The following is a 15,231-nucleotide window of genomic DNA, read 5'->3' as shown; positions in this document are numbered from 1 at the left end:
AATACTGCAATACAAACTAAATAATAATGAATTATTATATTAATAATAATCAGATAAATGGGTTAAAAATCATGGACATTCCAGGGCTTGTACTACATACAGGAAAAAGTTAAATTCTGTCTACAGCATTGACTTTGAAGAATGGCCTGGCAACACACATAAACTGGAGCTGTCTATATGGTTTGGTTGCTGTTGCTTCTTTATGATTCAGAAAGAGGCCCAAGAGGTTGCATCTCTCTGACCACCATCTCACTCATTCTCTGATCAGTTAGTCTTCCTGTGTTGACAAGAATTGAATTTATAATGCAGAAAAGGCAAAACACCTTTTTTTAAAAATTGTTCAAACCTTCTTTTAAAATAAGCAAGGAATAGCACAAGCCCCATTCCCCCTGTGTATCACTTCTAACTGTTGACACTTGGGGACCATGAGTACAAGAATGGTGAGGAGGAAGGAGGGAAATACTAACAAGTTCTGAAATTTATATGCAATGTAGTGAAGCAGCTAGTCATGTAAAGATTCTGTTTGGAGTACTGCAACTTAGTTATTTACTGAACACGCCCATCTGTTTGTATGCAGTTCTGACTTTGCACACTAAGGCCCAAATTCACAACCCTCATTTTGTCCTCCCCACCCCTTATAAAAATAAATCTAGAAGTGCAGAACATATTCTGTTCTCATAAGCTGTGTGCTTTATCTGTGTCTTTCTCTGCTGTACCTTCCTGTACCAAACCTAGCCTTTTCAAAGGCTTATACTAAAATGTATCATGTCAAGTGATTTCTTGTATTTAAAAGAAAAACACACCACTACAAGCACATAGTATTTCATGCTTCCAGTTGCTAGATTGTCTTATACAATACAAGTTTTTAATTCTGCACTGCCAGTCATTTTGCTTCTTACCAGATATATCTGGCCAATAGTGTGAACTGAGCCTTTCGAATAAAAGGAGACTTAAGGAGGAAACTTTAAAACATCCTTGATATACAGTCACATGCATAAAATTAGGTAGAAAACTATTATTACTCCATACAAACCCTGGCCCTGAGCCTAGTTACTGTTTTCCAATTTAATGAGGCTGACACTAATCAGGAAGAGTGTTGCATTAATGGAAAACACTTTTTTTCACCTGTAGCCTCCTACTAGAGAAGAGTAGAGGGGCTTATAAGAGAATGTCATGAGTACACAAAATATTTTTAAATAAGTAAATTATAAACAAGAATTGTGAAAGTTCATAATTTTATCTAGTGCTATAGAACATTCCCCTAGCACTACAGAAAGTCCTTTCTTACTATTGAGGGTTTGATTTAAACCCTTTAAGCCTCGATGCAGAAGCTTGTGCAATGGTCTTACACAAGAAGGACTTAGAAAACATACCAGAGGGATAGGCAGGTCTAAGTTAAATAGGTTCTGCTCTTTAAATTTGGGAAGATTCATCATCCTAACTTCTAAAATGGTCATGCCATATATTTTAATGATGCCAAGTACATCGTCTTTGCTTAAACGATAGAAGTACCTCACAGGCATTACCATTTGTGAAATAGGACATAAATCTTCACTTGAAGATCTAGAACCAGTTATGCTGATTTACACCAAAACTCCATAAAAAACAATGTAACTATGCTAGCTCTACCAACTATGGATATGGCCCATAAAGTGGTGTTTGTCTACATAGCTGGAGAAAATGCCTTAGAAGCCCAAGCATTGATCATATGGTGAATTCAAGCTCATCACCTACATGTTTTCAAGATAAAACATTGTGCTACTGATCACCTTTAGGAGACTTATTACTTTTCCAGTAATACAAGTTTACAGCACAAGCAACAGACCACAATCAACTTTCGAGGAGTCTTTTTTATTAAGATAAATCCAGCAAAATTCCTAACAGTGGGTACATACAACCAACCTGCCCTTTTAAAAGAAATGTTTGTATTTCATTTAAAAACATGATTACACTTTATTTTTTTCTCCAAAACTGACAAAATAAAGTTACATTTGGGAAACAGATTTCCAGCTCCTAGGATTTTCATGAAAATATCTCACCTTCTTTATAAAAGCAACCCACAGAACCACTGGAATGTTTAACGCAGTTATTTGTTTTGAGACCTCCCCACTTTAAGAAACCATATAACACATACAAGGGGTAAAATTAAAATCTGAAGTCTGTAGGCATGACTTACACAAAAAGGGACACACTGACAGAAGTCGAAAGCTACCACCACTTATTCTTTCCATGTACCATACAAACTATTACAATCACAAAATTTAAAAACAATGATTTTTTGTTTTGTTTTGTTTTGTTAGGGATTTAATTCCCAAGTAACCGAGATGAAGATGTTCCATAATTAAATTCATGCTAAAAAAACCTGCATTTATAAAATAGTTGATAAAAATATTCCTCTCTGTTAACAATACAGCATGGAGGTATGGATACCAGATGATGGAGATATAGGGCAAGGTTAACATTACTCGGACTTGGCTTCCTTATCATCGGATGCTTCAGCAGCTGGTGCCTAAAAGTGTTTGGGAAGAACAGAAATGTTATATTTTCACTCTAGCAAAGCCCCACTCTAACCCACCTGCTGAACAGGTTAGTTTGCAAAAAACTTACCTAACTAGAAAGGGATACAAAATTACTCAGGGAGATATAAACACACTGGAACCTTGGTTGACAAATGTTACAAATTTTAAAACAGGACTGATGCTGCAGTTAACGCTGCAATATTAAGGTAAATCCAAACAGGTGGAAATTTGGAAAATTTTTCAGATTCACATAAACCATATGCTGGTGGCAGGTTACAAAACCTCATTTCTATAGATCAGAAAGGAAATCTGAAATGTATATGTAAAACTGCAGTGATCTGCTTCCCTAGTGTCCAACTTTTACAAATATAGTTCTTTCTACTGGTTTTTAAAAATGTTTTTACTACAGAACAAACTTAGCTAAAAACAGATTCCACCTGCCCCTTAAAAAAATACTCACAGCCTTTGAAAGACACTTCTGCACACACTGCTCCAATATTCACTTTTTATCATACAGGCTGTTGAGTCAAGAAGTCATTTTCTTTAAAGATATTAAACAATAGAAGGATGTTCAAGACTTGAAGAGAGACCTTTTTTAACTGAAAGCTTGGATACTAAAAGAGGCATGCTGGGAGAGAGGGGGAAGAGGGAGAGAGAAGAATCACCCACACATGATATCTTTTCCACATCCCTTCTTCTCCTCCACTCCCAGCCCAGAGTAAATTTCTGTATAGAAACAAACCTGACCCCACCTCTGCACATGCAATAGGCCCTATAGAGTGGAACCAGCATGACAGGATTCAGAGGCTGCACAGAGTATGCATATACCCAGCACAAAGCCCAGCCCAAGGTGGGTGAGGGAACACATCAGGGGAGCTGCAGCTACCTAGGTCTTCTGGTTCTTCCCTGACCCAATGGGAGAAAGCAAAGCATGAGGCCACAGAGCAGATGTGTGTTTGAAGGAAAAGTTCTCTCATTGCTTCCAGAAAGAGGCCCCTACTGCTGTTATCCCTGCCAGCCCTTACCCAATAGATATCAATTAACTGAAAGGTAAGAGGAATCCTTTGTCTCTGCAGCTGCAATAAAAACAAAGCTGTTTGTGACTATGCTTTTTAATATATTCACTGCAGTTAAGGTACCTCATTAGTTTTGGTATCTCCATTTTCAGAGTGGTTTTCTTCTTTAGCATCATCTTGCTTAGTTTCATCTTTGCCTTTGGCTCCCTTCTTCCCCTTTGCTGCTGCTCTTTTGTCCTCCTTTTTATCATTTGCTGCCTTCTCTTTCTGTTAGAGTAATCACATGAACAAAAATGCATGATAGATGCACACAAAACTGGAGATTGCATTAAAGCATCAATATTTTCAAGTCTAAAGTTTGTATAACTAACTACTACTTATTGGAAATACAATTAACAAAGGTGAGGCGCACCAGATGAAAATTTCTATCAAGAAATCCTTTATTCTCTATGCTGTCCTTGATATGCTATTGGGAAATGAATAATCTAGAGGAACAAGGTCAAAAGTAGCTATGTCTGGGGTTAAAGAAGTTCCCATTTTAAACATACATTTTATTAAGCTAGCTAAAAATGTTGATGAGCTTGCATTTTGGCAGTTGAGCTACCTGCCAAACGACAATAAAATAAAATTAAATTAAAACTAGAGGTGTGGAGGGTCCTCTTCAGGGTCTCTCTCCCGCCCACCACTTCCCAAACAAAGGAATGGTAGTGGTGATCTACCTTCAGAGCACCTTCCTTGTGGAGTCCCTTCCATAGGATTGGGGGTTGATGGCTGAAGAAGGGAATCCATTCCTGCCTCTTTCCCACAGGAAACTAATGGAATCTTATTAACTGTTCCACAGCCCTCTCTTTACTGGGAAAGCACCATCTTAAAAGAGGCTCCAGGAACAGCCAATGACTCAGGATTTCTTGGTAGCACAACTCTTATGGAGCCATGCTGTCAGGGAATCTGACTGGAGACACAGGATCTCTACACAAAAAGCCATGGCCTGCTATGGATTCCAGACATCAATGTCAATCCCTGGCTTCTGGGGACAAAACTACTGGCCATTCTACAACATTGGTGTGTAATATATCTGTTCCCAGAACAGAATGATCCTGCACAAGGGAATCCTGATGGAGTTTTTCATTTCTAGGCCTTCTCCTGCAGCTCTTTCCATGGGAGGAGGGCCAATGCCATTTTACTAATTTTTCCTGAATGGATGGGAAGCCCAAAGGTGACAACATCAGCTGATTAATACATCATGTGATTTTTTTCAACCCTACTTTATTTAATAAGGATATATTTAAGAGGATGAAAGCTATTCTTATAATTATAAACAAAAAGCTGTTAAAAGAATGTTAAGGATGAAAATGTTAATGATGAAAAGTTAAAATTGGACAGTGCCAGAATTACAGTAGCCTCTGAAACCTACATTTCATCCCCTTGTGTGTACATATTGATAGCCTTGCCCAGCATCTCCTCGGAGTCTGTGAGAGAGCCACGAATAGAACCCAACTCCTATAGGTCCAAGTCCAGTGCCTTACACACAAGAGAACATTCTCTTTTTCCTTGGAACCCACTACTTCATTCACTGTGCAATGAATGAGGCACTACTCTGGGAGAACAAATAGTATGTGATCATTTAATTAGACTGCATCATGATGCTATGTATTTGGGGGGCCACACTACCTATGGGCAGTCAACTTTAATTGTGATATTTCCTAACTGTTGAAGGATTAAGTTTGCAACTAACATTCTATTAACAGTTTTTTGTATGTAGTTTCTTAAGTTTTTTAAAAAGCAAATTGAAAAAACAAAGTGCATCATGACGCACCACAGTGATTTCTGCATGAGTCAGCAGCAGAGTCTGAACTCAGAACCTTTTGACCCACAAAACAGCTAAAAGGGAAACTCATGGTACCAGTAGGTTCTCGTCTTCTATGTAGATTCGCCACTATATGGAGCCAAAACACACTTTGCTAGTGACTTGTGCATGTCTATTTGTGAGACTGGAGAAGAATGTTCAGTCTCAAGCTTCCTAAATTCTGTTACTGGCTCTGGATTGTGGTCTACTGGCTCAACTGTAGAACTAAGTATGTAGATTTGTAAACTTTGTTCTGAAAGGCACAATACCTAAGTGGATGAGACTTGGGTCTGCCATATTAGAGACCTATGTTCTATTCCCAGCTGTCCCTGAAGTCACTTTGTGCAACCTTTCAGTTACTTCAAATGGGGAGGGAGAATAATAGTTGCCCATCCCTTAAGGTGTATGAGGCCTTGTTTAATAATAAGGGCTGTTAAGAATACATTATAAACATCAGAAAGTGGAAGCAGAACTCATGCTCTCCTGGCTTTCATCCTAGCACTCCTTTGTATAGGGTAAGGGATATTTTTCAGTTGGTGCTTTGCTTGGGTATCCATTTAGCGCCCCAAAGAGAGCTGTGAGTCACAGAGCGTGCTCAGACTGTTGGATTTTTCAGATATTTTAACAGGAAGCCTCTAACTTGCTCTGCTGAGAATGTGCGAAAGGTGATGCTCAGAGGCCTATAATTTGGCCACATCTGGGTGAATTTTCAACAGGTCAACAAAAGACACTTCTTTGATCCCACAACTATCCCCTGCCAAATTTTGAGTTCCTGCTCTAAAGCACCAAGGAGCTTTAAATAAATGGTTGGAAATTTAATATTAAAAAACATATATCAGGAGAAAAATAGGTAGTTTTGCTATTCTCAGAAAAGGTATTTTTTTCTGAACATTGAAAAAAAAAATCTAGCCTGAGGAGATAAAGCATAGAAAATGTTAATCCCAATGGTTAAAGTCTGACAAATTAGTAAGCAACTGAAAACAGGGCCTTACTATGTACAGTGTAAAACACACTCACTTATAGGCATAGCTACTGGCACTGCCTACAATTATGGCTCTGTGGTCTCTATTCCACTCATATTGTTAGGAAATTGATGCTTTGAATAGTCTCCCATGGCAAGCAGTGAAAGAATCATCACAATGTGTTTAAAATTTCATCAGACAAATCACTCAAGAATTTACCACAGGGAATGTTCCTGCACTGGCAGTAGTGTGAAAAAGAACACTCAATAGCTCTTTGCCATCTGTAATTTCTAAGACACTGATGGAGATTCCTCTAACTGGGCAAAATACATAATCTCATTATAAATATTAAAAAGCTAATTGACTAGCTATGCGCATCATTTCTATAAATACATTTTGAAAAAGAAAACCGCTGTATTAAAGAGGTCTTACATATTTACCTTAGGTGCTGCCTTTTTGGGCTTTGGCTCCGGTTTAGGTGGAGCAGGTTTCTGTACAAAAAGCATATAGTAAAATAAGAAATATACCACCTGAATAGCACTACAGTGGTCTTATTAACAACCTCAACATACTTACTCTGTATGCAAATTTAAAACATATTAAAAGCATAGATGCAGAGCCATATGCTCCCCTGTGTAGTGAAAAGGACCAGAAAAGAATATGAACCATAATCATTTACAAGACTGAGATAGATAAATTAGTATGTATCATTTCACTCAGATACATGAGGAAAGTGAAGTAAGTGGCAATGGTTATGACTAAAATATTTAGTAAGTATGTACTGTGCAGGGAGAGATGAGAGTCCTGCAGTACTACACATGTGACAGCATCTTAAGTAAAGATCCACAGGATGTGGAAATGGACACTAAACTTTTCTCAAGTCTCTTGCTGTCTGAGATGATTTTTACCCCTATCCTTTGCAGAGAGTTCCTGATATGCATAGGTATCTTCTGTTTTACCAAAATGAGGTGCAACTTTTCACCAATATGGCAGCATTCATTTTCTTTGTTTCCTGTTGTAATTTCCTTGGTAGCATAAATTGATCCCAATCCTTTGAGTGTTCTGCATATAGAAGAAGACTCCCAGGCATAGAGCACTTACAGAACTGGGTTTATATAGTACTTTGGCTTTGCCCTGAACTTTCCTGTCTTCAAACGGCAAGCCCTCTTTAGAATTTGCAGATCTTAGGCCTCCAATCTGCAGTTTTTGTTCCCAAGAGTTGTGCTGCTGAAATCAATGGGACTACATATGTGAGTTAGGACTGCAGGATCCAGCCATTCCTGAATATGATGGTTTTTATGTCAAACTAGCATAGTGGATTTATCTCACGTGTAAAATCTGTGAGTAGGTTCTGTAATATGCTGGTACACAAGCCATGGAAGCATGGACTATGAGTTTTATTTTTAAATGTAAGTGTGAACACATATCTACCTATACTCTTTTCATCAGCATGAGATTCTTCCTATTCCAATCTTCCTGAATTGTCATCATCACGTACATCACAAATTCAATTTAAAAAAAAAAAGATACTCACTGCTGATAATCTAGCTGACCTTCTTTTTGGCTGCATAAAAGAAAGAGGTGTCACTAAAATTTAAAGGAAGAGCCATACATTCTCAGAATTATATCATCATCATAAAATAATTTGATGCAACCATTATTTAATGAAACATTAAAAACAAATACCAAGATCATTTACAGAGCTATGGATGTAATGGGTTTTCCTTTTTCTTAAAAAGCAAAACAGAAATGCCTATTTCTTTCACCATTTCCCCCCTTTTCACCAAACCCAGGTAAATAATAAGGACCCAATACTGTAAGCTCCTATGCATTGTTAGATCTCTGTGCCTAAGAGAAGCAAGACTGTGGTCTAAGGACCACATTTAACCTGAAACTGATTATCTTTGGCTGTGGAACTGCAAATTCTCCTGTACCAGGAACAACTTTCTCTAAATCTCTGCATGTTAATTCACTGAAGCTCCCAGTTTCAGACAGCTTAACAGCTGGGACAGGCAGTGAATTCTCCAAAACGTGTCTCATGTTATAGTCCAATGGACTGGACCCAGCGTTCCATATCACGTGATATTTCATCCCTGACACCCAGAACCTGCATCAAAATCTGCTAGCACAAACCCATGTGACTGCTCACAGACAAGGTTCTGTGCAAACAGATACCTCTATTGGAGTGAGGGGCCTCAGTTAGTAATTTCTTTTAAACCAGTGGTCTCCAATCTTTTTACACACAAGACCACTTTTTGAATTTAAGTGTAACCCAGGATCTACCCCACCTCTTCCGAGGCCCTGCCCTGCTCACTCCATCCCCCCTCCCTCTGTTGCTCGCTCTCCCCAACCCTCACTCACTTTCTCCGGGCTGAGGCAGGAGGTTGGGGTGAGGGCTCTGGGCTGGGGCTGAGGTTCGGAGTGTTGGGGGAAGCTCCAGGCTAAGTCTGGGGGGCAGGGTGTTGAGGTGCGGGGGGGGGGGTGAGGGGTGCAAGCTCCAGGAGAGGGCTCTGGGCTGGTGCAGAGTGTTGGGGTGCAGGAGAGGATCTGGGGTGCTGGCTCCAGGAAAGGGCTCAGGGCTGGGGTGTGGGCTCCTGCCAGGCGACTCCTGGTCAGCAGCGCAGCAGGGCTAAGGCAAGCTCCCTGCCTGCCCTGGACCTGCGCCGCTCCCAGAAGTGGCCAGCACACCCCTGCGGCCTGCTGGGGGGAGGGAGAGATTGTGTCTCTGCGCGCTGCTCCTGCCTGCAGGCACTGCCTCGCAGCTCCCATTGGCCGCAGTTCCCTGTTCCCGGCCAATGGGAGCTGCAGGGGTGGTGCTTGCAGGCAGGAGCAGCGTGCAGAGACACATTTCCCACCCAGGGCTGCAGGAGCGTGCTGGTCACTTCTGGGAGTGGCGCAGAGCGAGGGCAGGCAGGGAGCCGCTGGACCTTCAGCAGCCGGAGATCGCGATCGACTGTCAGAGGCTCCACAATCGACAAGTCGATTGTGATCTACTGGTTGGTGACCAGTGTTTTAAACTGTTTACAACCAGACAAGTTCTGAGAGAAATAAGTTCATTTTATTAATATTTTATAAACCTACCTCCTCCTTCACCTCGCCTTCAGCTGCAGCCTGCATAAAAAAATTAAAAGAGCAAAACATAAAAGGTTTGCATTCTTTACAGTCATGAAGGGGAAATTATGCCAAATGCTAGCAAACAGGCATTTGAGAATTATCATAGAGGTGACCAGAATAAGAAAGTGTGTAAAAATGGAATTAATGCTGGACCTATTTTCAGTGTGAGATTGGGAAATACTAACATGCCATTTTCTCTCAATAAGTCTACATGCAGCACGGGGAGAAGCACGCTACTAAAAAAGTAATTTCAAATATATCACGGTCAATTTTATCGTCATGTCTTAGTTCATCAGTTAAAACAGCTCTCCTTGGTTTCATATCCTTGCAGTTTCTCGTATTACCAGCTCTTCTCATTGCCCTTCTACCTTGCGCACTTTTTAGTCATACTATCCCTGGCAGTAAATAAAGTTTGCAAAGTGATCAAGCAAAAAATAATAATTGTGTAACTTCTGTTCCACTCCTCCCCCACTTCCAGCAGCTAAAAACGTGCAGCTGTGCTTACAAGTCAGATCAATGCAAGAACCTAAGATCACTTCAAAGTTCCCAGATAACAGACTACAACTCCCACAATGCCTCTGACTCCCACTTTTGTTAAACGTCATTGCGTCAAAGCGTCCCCACATTTAAAAAGTTCCCGCCAAATTACCTGCAACAAGAAGGTCGTTGTCAGCCCTATGCAAGGACAAGGCTCTACTATCTATGTCTAGAGGCATCCCACTTATACTAGGGGGAAGAGACAGCAGCAGTTGGATGGATGGGGACCTGCTTTAGTGCCCTCAGGATTAGTGGGAGGAAGGGAGTTTCACACATTGCTACACGGGCTACACCCAATTCCAATACACCCGGGGAAATAAGAGCCCCCAGCAAGTGTATTTCTCAGAGGACAGGAAATGCCCGTGTCGTCACTTAATAGCAGAATGCCTGCAAAATGCAAACATGCAACACACATAAATGAAGGGGAGATGCTGAGATAACCAAGTGTTTGACCCTTAAAATGCACACACGGTCAAAGCTGCACTAGCGTCTGCTAAGCAGCACTATTTTAGCTGTTGGAATTTTAGGGGGCAGGCTGCCCCTTTGCAAACAGCTCTGGGCTTGCTGAAGAGCGAGCTAGGAAAGACCAGCTGCTGAGCAGAGCCAAAGTTACTAATTCTGGTTGTGAATCCTTCCCAGCCCCTCTTCCCTTCAAGGACAGTTTCAAACTCTGCGCCGCCTAATGGCTCCAAATTACCATTGCACAACCATCTGGTATGACAAGAAGTGGGAGAGAAAAAAAAGGGAGAACAAAGGCAAACGCAGGAGAAAGAGGCACCGTTTAGACTCAAATCCTCCCAGGCAATGGCCCAATCAACACTAAAATGCCCCCGGCGATTAATGGGAAGGTTCTGGCTGTCCAGCCGTGCGCTTTTCGGGGCGCTTGGAGAAGCACAGCTTTCCGTGGCTAGCTCTGCCTGCCTGTATTCTCCATAGGGGCAGCAGCAGCACTATGGCTGTTTGTAATCCAGCATGGAGACACTGCTTAGCCTTCTCCTTGCAAACAAAACAGCCCAAAGTGAACTCAGACGCTCCCCTGCTCCCACAGATGAGCCCGACCGCACATTCTAATCATCGCCCTTCAGTTCCAGCTCCACTTTAGGACATGCACAGAAAAATTAATATGCAAAAACTCTACATACACACGCATACATTATAGATATTTTTGCAAACGCTCCTCTAACCTCTCTCCTTCATTCCCCCTTTCTCTCCCCCCCCCTATTTTTTGTACTTACCTTTCTTTTGGGCATAGTTGCACCTTAATAGTTGATTGCAAAATAGATAAGAGATCTATTAAAAAACAAATGCAATCACAAAACAAAAAACTGTTTCAACCGTTCTGCAAAATTGCCAAAAATTTTTTATAAGGGACCAAGAGTTAATTGCAGCAGAAACTGAACAAAAAAAAAAAATCCCCCCCTCTTTATTGCAAACAGTAAAATACACCAACACGCAACCAAACTGCATGAATGGGGAGCGCGAGATGGGTCCAGCCGGAGAGTGACGCACCCGCTGGCCAATGGGAGACTCAGGCAAGAGCAAGGGAGGCGGGGCCGGAGCCGGAGCCCGAGAGAGACTCGCCGCGCACGCAAGGGGAAGCTGCTGGCTTTACGCTGTCTGCGCAGGGGAGCCGGCCTAAAGCGCTCGCTGAATAGGGCTCCCGGCCCCAGCCCGGTGCGGGAGGTAGCGCAGTGGTGGCCTGCCTGGCTGCGTTGGCGGGGGGTGCCGGGGGTCGGCAGACGGGGGCTCGCTGGGCAGCGGGAGGGGGGGGGGTCTCCAGGACGCGTGCGCCGCGCTGGGCAGCCGCTGCGGGCTCCTTCCCCCCCCCCCCCCGCCGCCGCCCACGTCCCCCCAGAGGCTGTGACAGAAACTTCCCTGAAAGTTACCACGGGCAGCAGGATTGTGTCTGCTCGTCCCTGAGCCCAACAACATGGCTGCCTCGCCAGCTGCACCTTCCCTCCCCCAGCAGGGCCTGGAGCCCAGCAAGGGGGCGGGGAGGCAGCAAGGGAGAAAGCGCCCCCCCCCCCCACACACACACACTGTGCCATGGGTTTGGGGCCCGTGGAGGGAGGATAAATAATGGGCTGTCTCATGCCATTGGCTTTGAGGCAGGGCTCTCTCCACGCCAGCTCCCATGGGGGCTTCTGCTTCCACCTTCCTGGCACGACATGGCAGGGCTCCGCTGCCAATTTATAATACCCAGCACAGCCCGTTTACGACTGTTTTGTGTTGCTAGGATGGAGGCGGCCTGTGGCTTTGCACACGGTGCTTTATGCTGGTAGAATGAACCCTGGTGACCCTGCCCTGCCAGCCTGACAAGCCCACCTGTTGAAAAGCATTGTCACGCAGTTTCATTGCCGTGTGAGTATGTATATGGTGCATGCCATACCCTTCTGCAGGTATGCTCAATCCCGTTCAGCTCTAGCACTGGCACCAGTTACGTTAGTAAGGTGTTTGGGGGGATTAATTATATTTTAAGGTGTGCCTTCTAGATCACAAGAAATTGCACATTGAGTCAATAAGTGCCAATATTTGGGGTGTGGCAAGTCCCCTGCCTCTCTGATTCATGAAAACAGCAGTCGCTTTCTTTAAGACAGGCAAAATCTTTCTGTATCTTTCTCTAATGTTGGAGCGCGTGATAGAGCAGCCGTCATCATGAAGGATTCAAAAGCAATTCACAAACTACTGAAATTTGGCATATTGTTCCAAGCACACATCTGGAGTGGGAGGGCCAGGTATTTAGGGTGGGTCCTGCAGTGAAGTCTCAGTTACAGGTTGCTGCTGTGGTTAAGTTCCACTGATGATTCCACAATAGCTAACTGACACCATTCACTTCAGGATTTCTGCCCCTCCAACCTGCATCCTTCAGTGGTAAAAGCACGCAGGTCCTCAAATGTATTTAGGCTCCTAAGTTCCATTGAAACCAATCTACGATCCTCTGGGGTAGCTTGTGAACATCCTAACAACTTTAAACTGGGACCCAAAGTCATATGAGGCTTCTTGTGAACATCTTTGTGTGGTTGAGTGTTTTGGAAACTATAACACATGGAGTTAGTTCCACAACTAACTTTTACATTATGTTTACTACGCTTTTCTTGTCACCTTATTGTTTTACAAAAATATTTTAATTTTTCTGAAAATGTTCATGGAACAAATTGATTTTAATAATCACTAGGAAATTGCTGGAAATATTGCAGTATAAGGGAGGGAGCAGTGCAGGTTTAAAACCTACCAATCAAAAGGGAGTGGGACAGGGGTTCCTGCCCAGAGACAGGTGACAGCTGGAGACCTGAGACCAAACTAGAAACTCCTGGAGTGGACCATGGAGGAAAGGGATACAGGTGCAATTACCCTGAAATTGTGACAAAGCGTGTCCTTGGGAGGAAGATGAGACAGAGCTTCTTTTGGACACGCTACTTGTGGGAAAAGCAGACTTGGGCTGCCTGCTGTTATTTATTTCTACTATGATCATGGAAACAGGACTTTGTGTACATTCTTTGTAAATAAACACATTTGCATCAAAGAGGTACCCGAGTTGTATTGTCAATTTCTCCTTCCAGTGGAAACAGCCTGGGAAGTCCCCAAATATTGCCTCACCACTTGGGCCAAAAGGGGCAACAATATGATTGTGCCATATGCAATGCATTTTGAGTCAGCCATTGGCCAAAGATGATTTCAGATTAAAAAGCGCGAGGTGTAAGAATAAGTGTCTCCACACACTCAGGCCCTGATTCACAAAGGAACTTTGGTGTTGTGACTCTCAGCATTGCAACGCCTAATTTTTAGGCATCCAGAAAATCACAGGAACAATTCTGTGATCCACAAAGGCATCTATACAATGTATGGGACGAGACAGGTGTCTTACAATGTGATTCACAAAGCCAGCATACTAGGTGGGGAGCCAGCTAAGCTAGCTAATAGGAGATGTTGATGTGTGTTGGGTGTGCTAAACCCTGCCCCTCTCTGATAGGTGCTTCCCTGCAGCCCAAACTTAGGTGCCTATCTCTGCTAACGATTCATGAACTGGGGAAAGATAGGTGCTACTCCATCTAACACGTGTGTAGGGCCTAATCTGGTAGGCATGCTCTTACACCACCTAACTCCACATGCAATAGCTGGGGAACTGGTAGATCTCCCTTATCAACTTTAGTCAACCAGAATGCAGGAAACCACTGGTTTGATTTCCTACATCTGATGTTGAGGATAAAGCATTTGATCAAGGATCTGCCACCACTCAGGAGAGTGCCTTAACCCCTGAGCTAAAGAATGGACCGATGTGGGGTTCTCTCAGTCTTGCCTGTTGAAGATGTTTCGCTTTAATTAAATGTTAATTGGGCCATAGAGAGTGAGACTGACTCTAATCAAGTGACAGGTTTCAGAGTAGCAGCCATTTTAGTCTGTATCCGCAAAAAGAAAAGGAGTACTTGTGGCACCTTAGAGACTAACAAAATTAAGGTGCCACAAATACTCCTTTTCTAATCAAGTGGTTAGAGCACTCTTCCATGAGGTGATAGATCCCTGTTCAAATCCCTTCTTCTCGTGGGGCGGAGGAGGACTTGAAGCAGTGGTCTCCCACAGACTGGCTGAGTGCATAAACCCCAGGATTAAAGGAATGACTTGTTGTGGTGAGGAGTTAGCGTCTAAGCAAGCCTACCATATCAGGCCCCATGTGTGAGTTAGATGGGCAAGTGCCTATCTTCACCTGGTTCGTGAATCACTCTGGAGCATAGGCAGGATTAGGTGTTCAGGCACCTACGGTGAAGGAGCAGTGTGTATGCCCAGAGGCAGAAACATGGGTGCCTAGCATAGACACCAACTCATGGGTGCTCCGGGGCTGTAGCACCCTTGGGGAAAAATTAGTGGGTGCTTTGCACCCACCAGCAAAGGGAAGGGATGGAATGGAGGTGGGGCCATGGGTGGGGTGCGGTCAAGCACCTACCGGGAACAGTGGAAGTCGGTGCTTATGCCTAGGAAAACTGCTGAAAAAATGTAGGCTCTGACCAAGTTTAGGTGTCTGCAGAGTTAGGCAGAAACTGAACAGGAGTTTTATGAATAACAGTGGTGCCCTAAGAATGAGATTTAGACACCTAATTGTAGAGATTAGTCATCTAAGTACTGTTGTGAATCTGGGCCTCAGAGATTGTTCATAGACTGTAGAGCCGGAAGGGACCATTGTGATCATAAAAGCTAATCAAACCTCCTGTATTTTAGGAATGTTGTGCAGCCCACATCTTCTT

The 15,231-nt window shown here is 43.1% G+C and overlaps 1 protein-coding gene and 2 long non-coding RNA genes across 3 annotated transcripts in view; 2 read left to right on the top strand and 1 right to left on the bottom strand.

Annotated features, from left to right (window-relative positions):
• The window catches only part of LOC119861270, a 37,427-nt gene extending 31,217 nt beyond the window's left edge, over positions 1–6,210 (top strand). Inside the window, exon 3 of the long non-coding RNA XR_006274425.1 lies at positions 4,377–6,210. This is a non-coding gene — a long non-coding RNA (uncharacterized LOC119861270). The remainder of the gene's footprint in view (positions 1–4,376) is intronic.
• HMGN5 (high mobility group nucleosome binding domain 5) lies at positions 1,836–11,930 on the bottom strand. The gene is made up of 6 exons (XM_038416211.2): positions 11,230–11,930; positions 9,425–9,454; positions 7,878–7,907; positions 6,784–6,834; positions 3,659–3,802; positions 1,836–2,509 (listed from the first exon to the last, which is right to left on the bottom strand). The coding sequence occupies exons 1-6, from the start codon at positions 11,242–11,244 to the stop codon at positions 2,462–2,464; spliced, it is 318 nt and encodes a 105-aa protein (XP_038272139.1). The 5' UTR covers positions 11,245–11,930; the 3' UTR covers positions 1,836–2,461.
• Positions 11,543–13,512, top strand: LOC119861271. The gene is made up of 2 exons (XR_005294862.2): positions 11,543–11,668; positions 12,231–13,512. It is a non-coding gene; the product is annotated as an uncharacterized LOC119861271 (long non-coding RNA).
• Positions 13,513–15,231: the final 1,719 nt, after the last annotated feature.

The sequence above is a fragment of the Dermochelys coriacea genome, chromosome 9, assembly GCF_009764565.3.
Source record: "Dermochelys coriacea isolate rDerCor1 chromosome 9, rDerCor1.pri.v4, whole genome shotgun sequence".
Taxonomy (NCBI): Eukaryota; Metazoa; Chordata; order Testudines; family Dermochelyidae; genus Dermochelys; species Dermochelys coriacea.
Note: the sequence above shows the minus strand (reverse complement) of the source record. Positions and strands in the feature narration are given on the sequence as shown.

Bases quoted from the DNA above. Each gene is read 5' to 3' on its own strand.
- HMGN5 (XM_038416211.2), bottom strand. The intron at 3,803-6,783 runs GTAAATATGTAA...TTACTCTAACAG, and splicing joins CCAAAAAGGCAGCACCTAAG to AAAGAGAAGGCAGCAAATGA. The intron at 2,510-3,658 runs GTACCTTAACTG...AAACACTTTTAG, and splicing joins GAGATACCAAAACTAATGAG to GCACCAGCTGCTGAAGCATC.